The 17,224-nt window shown below is 57.5% G+C and overlaps 2 protein-coding genes across 12 annotated transcripts in view; one reads left to right on the top strand and one right to left on the bottom strand.

Annotated features, from left to right (window-relative positions):
- The first annotated feature begins 340 nt into the window (after positions 1-340).
- Positions 341-12,674, top strand: MAN2C1 (mannosidase alpha class 2C member 1). 4 transcript variants are annotated; one of them, XM_017547952.2, is made up of 26 exons: positions 341-974; positions 1,256-1,381; positions 1,797-1,920; positions 2,844-2,914; positions 4,422-4,599; positions 4,901-5,090; positions 6,375-6,481; positions 6,670-6,780; positions 7,113-7,205; positions 7,339-7,455; positions 7,679-7,774; positions 7,869-8,014; positions 8,369-8,492; positions 8,848-8,969; positions 9,071-9,156; positions 9,286-9,441; positions 9,642-9,739; positions 9,926-10,020; positions 10,270-10,374; positions 10,458-10,614; positions 10,733-10,876; positions 11,570-11,679; positions 11,786-11,865; positions 12,021-12,169; positions 12,251-12,360; positions 12,437-12,674. In XM_017547952.2, exons 1-26 carry the CDS (start codon positions 874-876, stop codon positions 12,561-12,563), a joined length of 3,123 nt encoding a protein of 1,040 aa, XP_017403441.1. In that variant the 5' UTR covers positions 341-873; the 3' UTR covers positions 12,564-12,674. The 4 variants fall into 4 exon arrangements, with proteins under 4 accessions (XP_017403441.1, XP_017403440.1, XP_037601449.1 ...); XM_017547951.2 differs by having other exon boundaries at positions 9,629-9,739; positions 9,903-10,020; XM_037745521.1 differs by lacking the exon at positions 6,670-6,780 and having other exon boundaries at positions 9,629-9,739; positions 9,903-10,020.
- Positions 12,675-13,199: 525 nt separating this feature from the next.
- NEIL1 (nei like DNA glycosylase 1) overlaps positions 13,200-17,224 on the bottom strand; it is an 8,157-nt gene continuing 4,132 nt past the window's right edge. For 2 of the 8 annotated variants that reach the window (XM_017547970.2, XM_017547969.2), the window contains exons 3-10: positions 16,344-16,463; positions 16,189-16,252; positions 15,935-16,034; positions 14,807-14,934; positions 14,428-14,455; positions 14,211-14,272; positions 13,644-13,809; positions 13,200-13,499 (exon numbers count right to left, since the gene is read on the bottom strand). In XM_017547970.2, coding sequence (XP_017403459.1) covers positions 13,429-13,499; positions 13,644-13,809; positions 14,211-14,272; positions 14,428-14,455; positions 14,807-14,934; positions 15,935-16,034; positions 16,189-16,252; positions 16,344-16,463 — 739 coding nt within the window. In that variant the 3' untranslated portion in view covers positions 13,200-13,428. Of the gene's footprint in view, positions 13,500-13,643; positions 13,810-14,210; positions 14,273-14,427; positions 14,935-15,934; positions 16,035-16,188; positions 16,253-16,343; positions 16,479-17,224 lie in introns of those variants that run through there. The other 6 variants (XM_017547971.2, XM_017547967.2, XR_001830758.2 and 3 more) reach the window with 6 other exon arrangements.

Below are 17,224 nucleotides of genomic sequence, written 5' to 3'. Positions count from 1 at the left end.
TTCCGTGTGATTTGCATTTGAAATGTTGTAAACTTGGTCAGTATTTCCATTAAAATATCAGGGCTAATCTTGTGTATTTTTTTTTTCTTCCTAATGATTTTATAGACAAAGACTCTCTTGGCAACCCCGGTAGAAAAAAAAAAAATAAAGCTGCAGTAGAGTACTAGGAATGAGAATGAAACTGGAGGCCTGTTTCTGCTATTATGGCTTCCCTGGACTCTACAGTCCTGTATGGTGAAATACATTTTTCTGTCGTGATCAGTAATCCCATGACTGTTTTGACATCTCAAACTCGTTTCCGAGTTTCTGGTGATGTGCAATGTATACTGATATACATTCAGTAAAGCATGTGATCCTAGAAGTCGTGGTCACTTGGGCGTAAAGCTCTACCTTCCTGTTAACACCCTGACCTCCGTCCGGTATAAAAACACCCATTCTAGGCAGTCTGGCTCTCCACGTGAAGCAAACCAGTTTCCGTGTTAACCGACAGCTAGAAGCAGAGGTCTCCCGGTTGCTGCTTCTGAGGCTGGGTCTGCAGCAGCTGAGGCTCCTGCCCTTCCTGCCGAAGGGCCTAAGTGTCTGTCCCGACACCTTTGAGAGTTCTAATAATGGATTTCCCATTTTATTTTGAGATTTGCCCTTGCGGCCCACTAGCTCGGACAGCATAGGAAAGCCTCGAAAGTGCAGTTTATAGCTTCCAACTCGGCTCAAGGTTCAGACGGCACCTGGGCTTCCGAGAGCCACTGGTGTTCCACGAAAAGCTGCCCGGGACTGGAAGGCGCCCTCTGGACGCCGGAACCTTTGGTTTCCTGCCGTGGAGCGAAACAGCGCCAGGGGCCTTCCGGAAAGAGGAGCGAGAACTCAGCGATCGTGATGGCAGCGGCACCGGCTCTGAAGCACTGGCGCACCACTCTGGAGCGGGTAGAGAAGTTCGTGTCGCCGCTCTACTTTACCGACTGTAACCTCCGCGGCAGGTGTGGTCCCAGGTCCCGGCAGCCGGCCGACGGCATCCGTGCGCCTCAGCCTTTACTTCCGGGGGGAAACCCAAACTGCAGCCACCCGGGCCGGGGGACGAAGTGCCTGCCGCAGACAAGACGAGCCAGGGAGGAGGGGGTAGGGAGTGGAATGTGCCGTGGCGCGGCCAGGCAGCCCTCTTGGTGGAGGATCCAGGGAAAGCGAGGCCCCACCGGCTAGCTGGCCCCCGGTCGGAAACAGAGCGGCCTCCAGCACGCGCCCACCTGTCGGTCCCACGCAGGCTTTTTGGGGCCAGCTGCCCCGTGGCCGCGCTTTCAAGCTTCCTGACACCGGAGAGACTTCCCTACCAGGAGGCAGTCCAGCAGGACTTCCGCTCGGCGCAGGTCGGCCACAGCTTCGGACCCACGTAGGTAACATCCGGTGGGTGGGCGGGGCCAGAGGGCCCAAGGGACGTCCCAACCCAGCACTTGGCCACGCCTTCGTTGTCCGCCCTCTGCCCTAGGCAACTACGCGGGACTGAGCAGCACCCTCTGTTGGGAACAGCTCCCTGGTTCCTCAGTCTTCAGGGGAGGGTTTTCATCCCCTTCTAGCCGCTTCTGGGCACCCTAACGGAACTCTGATAACCTCTGCCTCTTTCCCTTATCTTGCCGCTCACCTTGTTGCTCCTTTCTTGTGGCTCAAAGCTGAGTACCTTGTGACACTGCAGGTGCTTGGAGAGTCTCAGGCCCCTGCCCAACACTTTATCCAAAGTGTTGGTTAAAGGTGTTGGATGTCAGGAGAGGGCTTCTACCTCTAGGCCGATCACAACAGCTCTCTTGCAGATGGTGGACCTGCTGGTTCCGGGTGGAGCTGACCATCCCAGAGGCATGGGTGGGCCAGGAAGTTCACCTTTGCTGGGAAAGTGATGGAGAAGGTCTGGTGTGGCGTGATGGGGAGCCTGTCCAGGTGAGGAGCCCTACCATAGGGCCAGGTATGGCCATATTTCAGCCCTGAAATGACCACAGCCCTTCTCCTGTAGATTCTGGAGAAGCCACAGCTGAGTGGCATCACAGGGTGGCATCACAGTTTCAGGACTAGGGAAATTGCCATTTTGGCATCTGTGTAATTGGTCCTTAGTTTTTATTATATGTAATACAAACTTATAGGCAAACATTTCAAACAGTTCTAGATAAAATAATGGATCGTTCCCTATCACCTATCCCATTCCCCAGCTATAACCAGTGTTAAGTGTCTTGTTCATTCTCCAACCTTAACAGGTTTAGTCCTTATACTCCTATGTGGTAGGTCTTTATACTCATTTACAGATTAAGATACTGAGATATGTAGAGGTTAGTTCAGTCACTCAGGTTCACACAGCTTCCATTTCAAATTGGATTGACTCTCAATCTAGGGTCAAGACTGTTCTTCCTTCTGTCCCTCCCTTTACTGGCTCAGCAAATATCCCCTGGTGTCCATTCTGGGCCAGACCCTTAAGCACGAGGGTGTAGAAGGGAATGCGGCAAACCTGCCCCTGACTTCATAGAGTTTCTTTTCAGGTATTTATTTAGGGGTGCAGAGGCCACCAGAAACCACACTCAGGCCACCTAACCCTTTCTCAGTACCCTTCCCCTAAGACCATGGGCTTTTCCACTAGGAAACAGGGGCTATAAAAAAATAATAATAATAAAAAAAAAAAGGAAACGGGCTATTTGGTGGTCATGGTGCCAGCTGCCGTGGGAGTTGGGGCCTCTGCCAGGGATCCCTGATCTGCCAATCTTGACCCTGCTTGGCAGGGAGGAACCAGAGCTGGGACCAGTGGGGACCAGGATACTTTACCTGAGCTGTCCAAAGGCTTCAAGCCTTGTCTCTTTCACTCCCCTCCCTACTAGGGTTTAACCAAAGAGGGTGAGAAGACCAGCTATGTCCTGACTGACAGGCTAGGGGAAGGAGACCCCCGAAGGTGAGTCCCTATGCCCTGGCTGACCAGTGCTGTCAGGAAGGGAGTACCAGTGAGCAAGGAGTAGCTGAGGCCCAGAGTGATCTCAGAAGCACCCCTCTGCTCCAGCACAAGCATCCTTACATCTCATCACTTGCTTTTAGAAAGCATGATTTTTGCCTAACCATAAAAGTAATGGGCTGGGTGCAGTGACCCACACTGCCAGCGAGGCTGAGGTGGGAGGATCACCTGAGCCCAGGAGGTCGGGGCTACAGTGAACCACAGCCTGGGTGACGGAGTGAGACCTTGTCTCAAAAATAATAATGTTTGCCTTCTTGTGGTAAATACAGGAAACCACAAAGAAGCAAACCACTACCATTATTCCACTCCCTAGAATAGAGATGGCCATTATTAACATCTCAATATTCATGTTCTTCATTTTAGAAACGAAGTCTCCCTCTGTCACCAAGGCTGGAGTGCAGTGGTGCAGTATTGGCTCACTGCAACTTCTGCCTCCCAGGTTCAAGCGATTCTCATGCCTCAGCCTCCTGAGTAGCTGGGATTACAGGTGTGCGCCACCACACCCAGCTATTTTTTGAATTTTTATTAGAGACGAGGTTTCACTGTGTTGGCCAGGCTGGTCGCAAACTCTTGACCTCAGGTAATCCGCCCGCCTCAACTTCCCAAAGTGCTGGAATTACCTGAGCCACCACGCCTGGCCCAGTATTCATGTTCTTGGTGTATCTTTCTGGCATAGTTTTTATTAGTTCAGATTCTATTTCCTATTGTATTCTGACTTCTTACATTCCATATCATAACATGGACATTTTATGACACCATTAAAAACACTTCTTAGACATTATGATTGTGTTTTATATTGATTGAACATTTCAAATGCTTCCAGATACTGAGAGTATGGAGGTGAATAAAATAGTCCTTGACAACAAAGGGAGGCAAATCTACTCACATGTGACAACACTGAGGGCTCTGGAAGGAAATCTTGGGTACTCCATTGAGGACTTAGCTCTACACTTAGCGGGGAAGTGAGGTCAGGAAGCCCTCCCTGAGGAAGTCATGTTTGCTCTCTGAAGATGAGTATGGCAGCACCACAGCCCAGCCTGTTCTCCAGTGAATGACCTGCCCGTGCTGGCCATGCTGGTTTTAGATCTTGGGTCTGAAAGTTCGAGCCTGAGAGATCCAAACATGCTTTTAATATGCAAAGAGGCTTCCAAGGCCAAGGCAGTGCTTTGCACAGACAACTTTGGAAATATCTAAGACTAAACAGCAGTATCATTTAGATGATTACAAACTTTGCTGCTTATCCTCCCTGACAGCAGGCCTTGGGATCCATCTGGTGTCTCTGGCACAGCCCTCCCACATGCACTCTTAACGTACTGGGGGATCCTCTGGGTGGTGGATCCTGGAGGCAGACAGGTTGGGCTCAGCTGGATTCCTTCTGGGTGCCGCCTCCCCAAGTCCCCGGAGTCCTATGCCACGATCTTGGCCTGAGGCTGCCTCCCCATGTTTATAGCCTCACCCTCTATGTGGAAGTGGCCTGCAATGGGCTCCTGGGGGCCGGGAAGGGAAGCATGATTGCAGCGCCTGACCCTGAGAAGATGTTCCAGCTGAGCCGGGCTGAGCTGGCCGTGTTCCACCGGGATGTCCACAATCTCTTGGTGGATCTGGAGCTGCTTCTGGGCATAGCCAAGGTAATCAACACCCCCTAGACTCCCTGGTACCCTCTAGAGCCCTGCTCCAAGAACCTGTTTCTTGGGTCAGGTAAGTGGGACTCTGGGAATCCAGAGTAGGAAGAGGGTTTCCACCTGCTTGAGGGTTGAGAGAATTTTCCTATTTGAAGGGGAGCAGGGAGATGGTGCTGAGCAGGGGGACCAGCAGGGAAAAAGGGTTAGAGGTCAGGGGACCTCTGCTGATAGCCCTGAGGAGATAAGTGGGACTGATGGTCTGGAAGCCATGCTTGAGCAGGGGATTCAGGGCAGGACCCTCCTGCAGGGCCTCGGGAAGGACAGCCAGCGCAGCTTCCAGGCCCTGTACACAGCCAACCAGATGGTGAACGTGTGTGACCCTGCCCAGCCCGAGACCTTCCCGGTGGCCCAGGCCCTGGCCTCCAGGTTCTTTGGCCAACGCGGAGGTGAAAGCCAGCACACCATTCATGCCACAGGGCACTGCCACATTGATACAGGTAGGACAGCAGCTGGTTGGGCTGGCTGGGGAGGCAGGAGTGCCCTTGAAGACCTGGATGTGCCCTAGAAGCATTTGTGTGATGCTTAGCAAGTTCTTGCTCCTCTTGAACCTCAGTATTCCCCATCTGTAAAATGGGGCAGAGGGGGCTGGACTATGGGCTCTGCTTGCTGTGGATTCATTTTTTCTTTCTTTCTTTTCTTTTTCTTTTTTTCTTTTTTTTTGTGACGGAGTCTCACTTTTGTCACCTAGGCTGGCGTGCAGTGGCGTGATCTCCCTCACTGCAACCTCCACCTCCTGAGTTCAAGCAATTTTCTTGCCTCAGCCCCCATGAGTAGCTGGGACTCTAAGTGCATGTTACCACACCTAGCTAATTTTTGTATTTTTAGTAGAAATGGGGTTTCACCATGTTGGCCAGGCTGGCCTCGAACTCCTGACCTCAGGTGATCCGCCTGCCTTGGCCTCCCATCCTTGGCTGAGATTACAGGTATGAGCCCCCATGCCCGGCCTCATTTATTCTTTCAACAAAATCTGTTGCCTCATGGGGCCCGTGCTAGATATTGGGGATAGGATTACAGAGACAGATGATCACAGAATCAGTAGGCAGAGTTGGTGTGATGCTGGTGGGGAGCCTGGGGCACTGGAGAGCACGGAAGAGGTCCTTACTCCAGCTGGGTGGGGGGGATTCCAGAGGCTTCCTGGACAAGCTTGCAGAGTCTGAGTTTGATGGGGAATCCACGTTTTTAACAAGCTCCTGAAGGTATTGATTCTGATGCAGCTGAAGTTTTGGGATCACAGAACAAGGGTTTCTCTGCTGTGCCAAGATGTAGGGTAGGGCGTGAGAGGTTTTGGGCTGGTAAGAAAGGAGCTGCGGCCTGGGGGTCAGGAGAGCCTACAGCACCTCTGGCAGGATAGCTGGCTCCAACCTGGGAGCCGTGCCCTATTTCCCAGGTCTCCGTCAAGTGTGTGCAGGGGCAGGGTACTCCCTGCTGCCTCTCGTAGGATCCTCTTGGGGGTATCTAATCCCCCAAGAGGACTGAGGCTATTCCGGGACCTGGAGCCTCCATCCCCTGACCTGTCATTGGTCTTATAGCACTGCCCGCCTCCTTTCCCCAGCCCCTCCTCCCACCTCGCTGGAGTGAAGTGACCTTTCAGGAAGGACACCAGGGGACCCTCCAGGGTGAAGGGCCTGGGATGGGAGTGGGGCTAGGTTACCTTCTGGATTCCCAGCCTGGGCCTGTTCAGCCTTACCGCTCCCTCCACCCTCCACCCTCTCCCCGTCTAGCCTGGCTTTGGCCCTTCAAGGAGACCGTGAGGAAATGTGCCCGGAGCTGGGTGACCGCCCTGCAGCTCATGGAGCGAAACCCTGAGTTCATCTTTGCCTGCTCCCAGGTCAGAGGGACAGCTGCAAGGGGCAGGGGAGGCACGCACCCCCTCCTGGAGCTCCACAGGCCCCGAGGGCTTCCCGGGCCTGGGGGCAGGGCTGCTCCTTACCCTCAGCCACTCACTGGGTCCCAGATGCTTGGCCCTGGGTGGGGCCCTCGTCACTCTGGGCCCAGCTCCCCTCAACCTGCCCACAGGCGCAGCAGCTGGAGTGGGTGAAGAGCCACTACCCCGGCCTGTACTCCCGCCTCCAGGACTTTGCCTCCCGTGGGCAGTTTGTGCCCGTGGGGGGCACCTGGGTGGAGATGGTAAGTGCACTGGGCGCCCCTCAGCCTTGAACCATGTGACGACGGCCTTCCCTCGGGTGGCCCCAGCCCTCCTGCTTTGTTGGTGACTCTGCAGGCCACTCAGTTCCTCTCTGGGGCAGGGCTGGCTCATCAGTCCCTGGGATGTCACAGCCTCCAGAGCTGTGACAGGTTGCATGCCCTAGTCCCAGGCACCGCCTGAGGCAGATGGACAGTCAGGCCTGAAGGATGGGAGCTGGAGCTGCCATGTCAGAGCAGCCCTGGCTTCTCCTGCAGGGTTGGGTTGGCCTGAGCGCCCACTGCTCCCCATCTGCCCCCCACTCCCTTCTCTCCAGGACGGGAACCTGCCCAGTGGAGAGGCCATGGTGAGGCAGTTTTTGCAGGGCCAGAACTTCTTTCTGCAGGAATTTGGGAAGATGTGCTCCGAGGTAGGCTGAGAGCTATTGCAGCAGGCTGTGGGCAGATGGGGCTGGCGTGCGCCTCGGAGTGCTTAGGGGCTGAGGCCGAGGGGAGGCCACTGGGAGCCCTGCTTCCTGCGCTCCAGGACCTTCTTCCCTACAGTTCTGGCTGCCGGACACCTTCGGCTACTCGGCACAGCTCCCCCAGATTATGCGTGGCTGTGGCATCAGGCGCTTTCTCACGCAGAAATTGAGCTGGAATTTGGTGAACTCCTTCCCGGTGAGCAGGCAGGCCCCTGGGGGGTCAGGGTCAGAGTGGGCCTCAGTCCCACCTGGCCCATTTGCCTCTCCCCCTTTTTGAGGGGTCACAGAGAGACCACCAACCCTCCCCCACAGACAGCGTGTCACACAGCAGGTAGGGGCAGGACTAAGTCTGGAGGTTCTGCCTCTGCCTCAGCCCTGACTCTGGCTGCTCCACCCTGCCTCTGTTTCCCTGCCGGTAGCACCATACCTTTTTCTGGGAAGGGCTGGATGGCTCCCATGTACTGGTCCACTTCCCACCTGGCGACTCGTATGGGATGCAGGGCAGCGTGGAGGAGGTGAGGGGATGCCTAGGGTGCTGGGGCGGGGGCAGGCTGGAGAGGGCTGGCTTATTCCAGGCTGACCCACGCCGGCCTGACCTCACCTGTCCAGGTGCTGAAGACCGTGGCCAACAACCGGGACAAGGGGCGGGCCAACCACAGTGCCTTTCTCTTCGGCTTTGGGGATGGGGGTGGCGGCCCTACGCAGACCATGCTGGACCGCCTAAAGCGCCTGAGCAATACGGACGGGCTGCCCAGGTCAGGCCAGGCCTTGGCTCTCCTTCAGCCCCATCCTGGGCCATTGCCAGGAACCCTGCCTTCCCTCAGACATGGGGCCCACCCCTCCTCTGGACCTTGTCCTGTTCCAATCCTAGACCATGGGCTCCTCCAAACTTCCACCCTGAGGTTGGGGGGAAGCTGAAGGTGGTAAGGGCTCCAGCCCACCAGAGAGAGAAGCTCTCCTATGGTGTCCAGGGCTGGCATTGTGTGGATGGGGAGCTTTCTGGAGTGGCTCCTGTCTGCAGGGGCTGGATCCTTTTTCCGCTCTGGTGTGGAAGAAGGGGTAGCCATGTGGTCTCCAAGGCTGGGACACTCAGGCTGTGGTCTTCTCAGGGTGCAGCTCTCTTCTCCAAGGCAGCTCTTCTCGGCGCTGGAGAGCGGCTCCGGGCAGCTGTGCACGTGGGTCGGGGAGCTCTTCCTGGAGCTGCACAATGGCACCTACACCACCCACGCCCAGGTCAGGGACTGGCTGCAGGGAGGGTGTGGCCTTGATCTGCAGAGGGTCAGAGAAGGCAGCAGGGGGCACAGCCCAGGCCAGACCTAGGAGAAGAGGTTCATGTTCCAGGAAGTTTGGAGGAGTCGAGTCCAAGACCTGGGTTCGCCATGAAAGCGGGAGGAGGCAGTGTCTCTAAAGAAAGAGGGGCTTGGGCGCCAGGGAAAAGACGGAAAGCATTTGAGGCAGGTCACCGGCCAGAGGCCTTCTTCACGAGGGCCCTGGGGAGTCCCCAGGGATGCTGAGCACGGGAGGGCTTTGGAAGGTGTCCTGGGACACTTATGCAGGCTCCAGACTGATACTCCCATCCCGGGCTCAGATCAAGAAGGGGAACCGGGAATGTGAGCGGATCCTGCATGACGTGGAGCTGCTCAGCAGCCTGGCCCTGGCCCGCAGTGCCCAGTTCCTGTACCCAGCAGCCCAGCTGCAGCACCTCTGGAGGTCAGCCCGGGTCTGCCCCTGCCACCCACCTAACTGCTCACTGCGGACACCTCTGTGGCTGTCCCTCCCAGCCTTTCCATCCCTGCCCTTGGCCCCTGCAGGCTCCTGCTTCTGAACCAGTTCCATGATGTGGTGACCGGAAGCTGCATCCAGATGGTGGCAGAGGATGCCATGCGCCACTATGAAGGTTAGGCTCACAGTAGTCCCACCCGCTCTCTCTAACCCCAGGGCTGAGCCCAGAGTGTCTCCCCTGTGGGATACTCATGGGCCCATTCCAGACCTGTTGCCCACCCATGACCAGTCAGTCTCTCCTCAGACATCCGTTCCCATGGCAATACACTGCTCAGCCATGCGGCCGCAGCCCTGTGTGCCGGGGAGCCAGGTCCCGAGGGCCTCCTCATCGTCAACACCCTGCCCTGGAAGCGCACCGAAGTAATGGCCCTGCCCAAGCCGGGTGGGGCCCACAGCCTAGGTACGAGCTGAGGGGAAGGGGTGCTACTGTGGCAGGAAGGGTGGAGGCCAGACAGATCAGGCCTGGGATAGCCCTGGGGGTCTCTGCCCTGGGTGCCCCAGATTGGAGAGTAGCAGCACATCCTCTACCACCCCACCCCACCTGTGCAAGCTTCCTGGAAGGTCAGGGAGGCTGCACTGATGCCCAGGCCTCACCCCTAGCCCTGGTGACCGTGCCCAGCATGGGCTATGCTCCTGTTCCCGCCCCCACCTCGCTGCAGCCCCTGCCGCCCCAGCAGCCTGTGTTTGTAGTGCAGGAGGTGAGTCCTGCCTGCCCTGGGGGCAGGAGCGGGGATGCTTTCTAACCCAGCCCGGGTCCTGAGTTCCTCTGCCTGGAGCAAGTGGTGAGGCGGGGCTGGGGCTGGGGTGGTGCCGGGGCTGGGCTGGGAGGACTTTTGGTGTGGGAAGCCCCTACAAACTCAGCCTCAAGGCCTCCTCCCACAAAGACTGATGGCTCCGTGACTCTGGACAATGGCATCATCCGAGTGAGGCTGGACCCGACTGGCCGTCTGACATCCTTGGTCCTGGTGGCCTCGGGCAGGTACCAACTCCTCACTGCCCTTTCCCAGTACCCGGCAAATAGATCCCAGCCTGCTTCCTCTCTCCCATGGCCACAACACTGCCCACAGCAACCCACCAGTGGGTCTGGGCTGGAGCCCACACATGGGGCAGGGCAGGCTGGGCAGTAGTCCCCTGTCTGCTGGGGCTGCTCACTCCACCCTACCCCACCAAGTGCAGCTGGAGGGAGCGAAGTCACATGGTTGTAAGCACCAATCCCATGTCCTTCCAGGGAGGCCATTGCCGAGGGTGCCGTGGGGAACCAGTTTGTGCTGTTTGATGATGTCCCCTTGTACTGGGATGCGTGGGACGTCATGGACTACCACCTGGAGACACGGTATGGGCCGGGCAGCACATGGTGACAGTGGAGGTGGTGGGAACACAGGCTGCTCTGGCTCAGTGTGTCCACTCTTCCCATAGGAATCCTGTGCTGGGCCAGCCAGGGACCCTGGCAGTGGGTACTGAGGGCGGCCTGCGGGGCAGCGCTTGGTTCTTGCTGCAGATCAGCCCCAACAGTCGGCTTAGCCAGGAGGTCGTGCTGGACGTTGGCTGCCCCTATGTCCGTTTCCACACTGAGGTAGCAGGGGGGTCAGGGGGTGGCTGTTTTCCCCAAGCATGCTTGGTAAGGAGGGGGCAGCCCCAGGCCTGGGTGTGTCTCTTCCTGCCCTTACTCCCACCCTCCATCCCTCTCCCAGGTACACTGGCATGAGGCCCACAAATTCCTGAAGGTGGAGTTCCCGGCTCGTGTGCGGAGTTCCCAGGCCACCTATGAGATCCAGTTCGGGCACCTACAGCGGCCCACTCACTACAACACGTCTTGGGACTGGGCTCGATTTGAGGTCTGACATGGTAGGGTGGGGGTGGCCTTGGACTCCTCCGTGGCTGGGGAGACTGGTTGTTTTGTACGGGCTGGGGAGGAAGAGGATAATCAACATTTGCTGCTTCCTAACATGTGCATTGTACTAAACACTTTACATTGGCCAGGCGCGGTGCCTCACGCCTGTAATGCCAAGGGAGGCTACGGCAGGCAGATCACCTGAGGTCAGGAGTTCAAGAGCAGCCTGGCCAACATGGAGAAACCCTGTCCCTATTAAAAACACAAAAATTAGCTGTGTGTGGCGGCACATGCCTATTATCCCAGCTACTCGGGAGGCTGAGGCAGGAGAATCACTTGACCCCGGGAGGCAGAGGTTGCAGCGAGCAGAGATCATACCACTGCACTCCAGCCCAGGCAACAGACTGAGACCCTGTCTCAAAAAAAAAAAAAAAAAAAACACCCCCAAAAAACTTAACATTTAATTTGATACTCATGATCATTTGGTGGGATAAGTACTATTATTTATTCCTGTTTCTCAGATAAGGAAACTGAGGCTTAGGCAGATAGGGTGGCATGCCCAGGCCCCCTAGAGTGGGAGCTGGAGTTGAGTTGTATGGTTCTAGGGCTTGCGCCCCGCCAAGTGACGGGAGCTCTGGAGTCTGGGAGCAAAAGGAGAGGCACGGGGCCAGCATGTGTGTCTTGGATCTGCCCTCAGGTGTGGGCCCACCGCTGGATGGATCTGTCAGAACACGGCTTCGGGCTGGCCCTGCTCAATGACTGCAAGTACGGGGCGTCAGTGCGAGGCAGCATCCTCAGCCTCTCACTGTGAGTGGGGTACCCACCAGGCCTGGGAGCTGGCAGGGGACATGGGTCTTCCCGGCCGCAATTCCACCAGCTTCAACCCGACCCCCACCCGCCCTCCTCACCCCAGCTTGCGGGCGCCTAAAGCCCCAGACGCTACCGCTGACATGGGGCGCCACGAGTTCACCTACGCGCTGATGCCGCACAAGGGTGAGTGCTGGGGACGGTGGGGCCTTCCTGCAGCCCTAGACACCTCTCTGCCCTTCTCTGAGCACAAACCCCAGCAGCCTGGCTCCCTGCCCTCCTAGGGACATGGGAGGGAAACCTCCATTCTCCCCCAGCATCGCTTTCTGGCTGTATCCCAGGCTCTTTCCAGGATGCTGGCGTTATCCAAGCTGCCTACAGCCTCACCTTCCCCCTGTTGGCTCTGCCGGCCCCGGGCCCAGCGCCAGCCACCTCCTGGAGTGCCTTTGCCCTGTCTTCACCCGCCGTCGTATTGGAGACGGTCAAGCAGGCAAGGGGTGGGACGTGCCGGGGGCGGGGTCCCGGCCTGGGTGCCCCCTTGGCCTCGCCCACCAGCCGCGTCCCTCTGCAGGCTGAGAGCAGTCCCCAGAGCCGCTCGCTGGTCCTGAGGTTGTATGAGTCCCACGGCAGCCACACGGACTGCTGGCTGCATCTGTCGCTGCCGGTTCAGGAGGCCATCCTGTGAGTGGCGCCGCGAGGTGGGGGCGGGGGTAGGTCCTGCCCTGGCAGAGCCCTCATGGCCCCTCCTGTTCTCCAGCTGCGACCTCTTGGAGCGACCAGACCCTGCTGGCCACTTGCCCCTTCGGGACAACCGCCTGAAGCTCACCTTTTCTCCCTTCCAAGTGCTGTCCCTGTTGCTCGTGCTGCAGCCTCCACCACACTGAGTCCCTGGGGCTGGGGTTTTGTTTGTGGAAGGCTTTGGGGACTCCTAATTTCTGCTTCCCCAGCCTAAAAGAGGGATCAGTCTCTTCTTGCAGAATAAATCCTTGGATGAGGAACCTGCTGGTAGCCGCTCCCGGTCCCCTTAGGGCCCATCCTCAGGCTTGGGGTGGGGGTGGGAAGGTTTTCGGTGGGAAGGTTTTTGGTGGGTAGGGGCAAGGTCCTAAGGTACCTATGTGTGCAGGGTCTGGGTTGCAGCCCCCACAAGAGACATTGGGGACCCTGAGTGACCAAAAGCCAATGAAGAGACCACGCGTGGAGAAGCTTTTCCCCCATGCCTGCAGGCAGAGGGCCTGGGGCTGGGGAGCAGCTGGACGGTGGGTTCTGCCTAGCTCCTGCCAGGATTGGGGAGCAGCCCTGGACCCTGGAGAATCTGGAGTGGAGGAGCTGTGGCTCTCGGGCTTCCTGGGGCCAGACACCACCTCTGAGGGGCTGTCTCTGCCGAGGCAAGCTGTCCTCTGACAGCCAGAGCCTTGAGGACTAGCATGCGGGCTGTTTGCCTTGTGAGGAGGTGGGTCTCCTGTCCCCAGGCCCAGACAGCAGGACTTCCTACCTGGCCAGCTCAGACCAAGAGGTGCCAAGAAGTTCACAATTACCAGTTTATTAAAAATACAGCATTTTTTCACATGAGCCTGAAGGATGTGGAAGGTGGGGTGCGTTAAAAACATCACAGCGGTGCTGGGTGCAGCCGTCGGGGCATTTGCACCTTCTGAGAATTCAGATACTGCCCACTCCCGAGAATTCAGACAGACCCCCAGGTTCAGGGCAAGGCAACAAGAAAGGGCGGGTGCAAACAGGGAGACCCTCCTGCTAAGAGGCTGAGGTCCCCTCCGGTTCCAAGGATGGGGTGTCAGCCTTGGCCTTCCGGGGTCTGTGCTGGCCTGGGGGAAGAAAAGGGGGGATGGTCAGCTCAGACTCCGGGGCTGCCCTGACAGCCTCTCTCCCAGCTTCGTTCACAGGCTCCTAGGCCACCCTCCCCTCCTCTGCTGTAGAGCTGGTTTCTGGGAGTGCTGAGGAAAGCCTACCAGAGGCTGCCTGTCGTCCCTTCCTCCTCCCCTTCTTGGGGATTTTGGGAGCTTCTGGGTCCTGCTGGAAGCTTGTTGCCTCAGGCCGCTGGGTTGCAGTTCTCTCAGGAAGGTCTCTCTTTGCCCTTCGTGCCCTGGAAGGGGCCTTGCTTGGAGGTGGAGGGTCCTGGATGGAGGAGGCACAGGTCCCTAAGGGGCTTTGCAGAGGTTGGTTAGGACACGCCACTCCCGCTACCCTCTTAGGGTAAGGCAGCTGCCTGGGGGGCGAAGCCAGGGCAGGAGTACAGGGGAGGAGGAGGTGGGGTGGGGGCAGCCAGGCAGGAGTACAGGGGAGGAGGAGGTGGGGGGGAGGCAGCCAGGCAGGAGTACAGGGGAGGAGGAGGTGGGGGGGAGGCAGCCAGGCAAGAGTACAGGGGAGGAGGAGGTGGGGGGGAGGCAGCCAGGCAGGAATACAGGGGAGGAGGAGGTGGGGTGGGGGCAGCCAGGACAGGAGTACAGGGGAGGAGGAGGTGGGGGGGAGGCAGCCAGGCAGGAGTACAGGGGAGGAGGTGGGGCGGGCAGCCATACCTCCACCCTGTCCTCGGGACTCGGCCGTGTGGCCTTGGATTTCTTTTTGCGGGATTTGCGCCCTGCAGGACACTGATGTTGGAGTTGGAGGGTCCTGTCCTGCCCCGGGGGGGGACTCCCAGGGTTTCAGGGGGATAGGGTGGAGAAGGGTGCTGTAACCCTTGCAGGTGAGAAGTCCTTTCTGCTCTCTCCGCCTATTACATTAGGAGTAGCTTACCTTTGGGTGCCAAGCGTCCAGGATCCCCCTAAAGTGGGATGGGGATAATTCAGGAGTCGGCCTGCATTGGCGCAGGGGCAGTATTCCTGTGAGAGGCAGGACTCACACACACCCTTCCAGATCAGTGTAGCTTCTGCCCCTAGGAAGCCTCTAGGACTTTCCCTATGTCAGAGTCCACATCAAAGCTGCCCTGCCCTTAGGCTACTTTCACTCTGCGACCCTGGGATGCAAGGGAGGGCCATGACCCTCGGGGAGCAGTGTGGTCCTTGGAGGGTCTAGACAGGCCCCGAGCATCTCCGCCCCAGTTCTTGTGACCCCAGGTTTCATTTCCACCCATCAGCCTCGTGGGGTCTCTTTGCCAGTGTGAACAGGGCCCAACCTGGAACCAGATGGTGCGGCCATGCCGGTCCTGGAGGGAGCTCATGCCCGGCATGCCATAGCACCGCAGCCAGGCGCGAAAGGCGGCAAAGTCCTCCTCCCCGCTCTCTGACCCGTAGCCTTTGCCCCCTGTGGGACAAAGGAACAGGCAGAGATCAGAGGGCAGACTTGGGTTGGGAGGAGTGGGGAGGCTGGTTAGACCTGGCCCAGACCTCAGCTACACAAGCTGAGGACTGAGTCAGGGGCCAAACTCTCCCTCCTCTGGTGATGTGACCTCAGCTAGTGTCTTCCCACTCAGCCATGGGTTTCCCATCCTGAAGAGGGGGTTAAGGATCCTTGTCCTGGCCCTTCGCAGGGACTCACACCTGTAATCCCAACACTTTGGGAAGCTGAAGTGGGAGGATCCCTTGAGGCCAGGAGTTCAATACCAGCCTGGGCAACATAGGGAGACCGTGTCTCTACAAATTTTTTTTAAAAATTAGCCTGGTGTGGTGGTATGGGCCTGTAGGCTGAGCCACTTAGGGGCAGAGGTGGGAGGATCACTTGAGCCCAGTTTGAGGCCAGTCCAGGCAACATGGTGAGATCCTATCTCTACCAAAAATACGAGTGTGTGTGTGTGTGTGTGTGTGCGTGTGTGTGTGAATATATAAAAGAATCCTTGTCTGTCTCATGGGTTGAGGAAACACTTTTTTTTTTCTCAGACGGAGTTTTCACTCTTGTTGCCTAGGTTGGAGTGCAATGGCCCGATCTCAGCTCACTGCAACCTCTGCCTTCTGGGTACATGCAATTCTGCCTCAGCCTCCCAGCCTCCTGAGCTGTGATTTCATGCATCCGCCACCATGCCCGGCTAATTTTTTGCATTTTAACAGAGACGGGGTTTTACCATGTTGGCCAGGCTAGTCACTCCTGACCACAGATGATCCCACCCACCTTAGCCTCCCAAAGTGCTGGGATTACAGGCATGGGCCATGCCCAGTCAGGAAACACTATTGACAAGTGAGGCCTAGTCCACTGAGTGACAGCTAGGGCTACAAACTTCCAAGCCAGTGAATCAGGCCCAAAGAGGGACACCTGCCCCAGGGTTACACAATAATTTGCTCCAGCAGAGGTCATTCCATTTTGGCCTCACCCAGCTGGACCACTTCCTTGGGCACTGAGTGGCACAGCTCCAGCAGGTCGGGGTTCTGCAGCTTGGCCTTGATCCTCTGGCTCAGTGTCAGCTCCGGGCTCTGAGGAAGGGGCAGGGGCAGGACCTGTCTGTCAACGGGGCCATGTAAAGGCAGCTGACCTTCCCTCTGAGCTTGACGGGACCTTGGGCCGTTCACCCCCCTCAGCCCTGCTGTTAAGCTAAGCTGAGGACACCTGACCCCAGATGGGGCTCACCGGCCTTCGCTGCTGCAGGGCCTCCAGGACCGAGCGGGCCTTCTCAAAGGGTGGGATCTTCAGCCTGGAGTGGGGGCGAGGGAAGCCATGGTAGGCAGTGGGGAATGTGGACACACCTGGGCCACCCGTCCCCATGCCCATGCCTGCTTGCTGACCGGTACAGGATCTCCGCCCGCAGATAGTTGCCAATGCCATTGAAGAACCTCTGGTCCAGGAGGGCCTCGCAGATGGGCCGGTCGAAGGCCTTGTCGGATAGGTTTCGAAGCACATTCTCCCTGGAGGGACACAGTCTGAGTGCGTAAGACCCATCCCCACCCTCCATGGATGGGGAGGGGCTCAGGAGAACCTGTTTCTGGGTGCAAGGGGAAGCAAGCTGGGAGTTCCAGAGTTTCCTCTGCTCCCTGCCTCAGTTTTCCTATCTGTCAAATGGGAACATATGGGATTAAAATTCACTGTGAAAGGATGGCTGGGTGAGGTGGCTCACACCTGTAATCCCAACACTTTGGGAGTCCGAGGCTGGCAGATCACTTGAGGTCAGGAGAGCAGCCTGGCCAACGTGGGAAAACCCTGTCTCTACTAAAAATACAAAATTAGCTGGGTATGGTGGGAGGTGCCTGTAATCCCACCTACTTGGGAGGATGAGTCAGGAGATCGCTGGAACCCGGGAGGCGGGGGTTGCAGTGAGCCAAAATTGGGCCATTGCACTCCAGCCTGGGCAATAGTGAGACTCCATCTCAAAAAATAAAAATAAATTGATTGTGAAAGGTGAAAAATACTGATCAAAAGTAACGTGAGGCTGGTGTGGTGGCTCACACCTGTAATTCCAGCACTTTGGGAAGCTGAAGCAGGAGGATCGCTGGAGCCCAGGGGACCAGCCTAGGCCACAAGGACGGCCACGTCTCTTCCAAAAATTTAACAAAGTAGCCGGGTGCTGAGTGGTGTGCCCTGCTGGTCCCAGCTACTTAGGAGGTTGAGGTGGGAGAATCACCTGAGCCCTGGAGGTTGAGACCACAGTGAGCTGTGATGGCGCCACTGC

The sequence above is a fragment of the Cebus imitator genome, unplaced genomic scaffold (genome assembly GCF_001604975.1).
Source record: "Cebus imitator isolate Cc_AM_T3 unplaced genomic scaffold, Cebus_imitator-1.0 Scaffold203, whole genome shotgun sequence".
NCBI lineage: Eukaryota > Metazoa > Chordata > Mammalia > Primates > Cebidae > Cebus > Cebus imitator.
The sequence above is the reverse complement of the archived record's forward strand: the minus strand, read 5'-3'. Positions and strand labels throughout refer to the sequence as shown.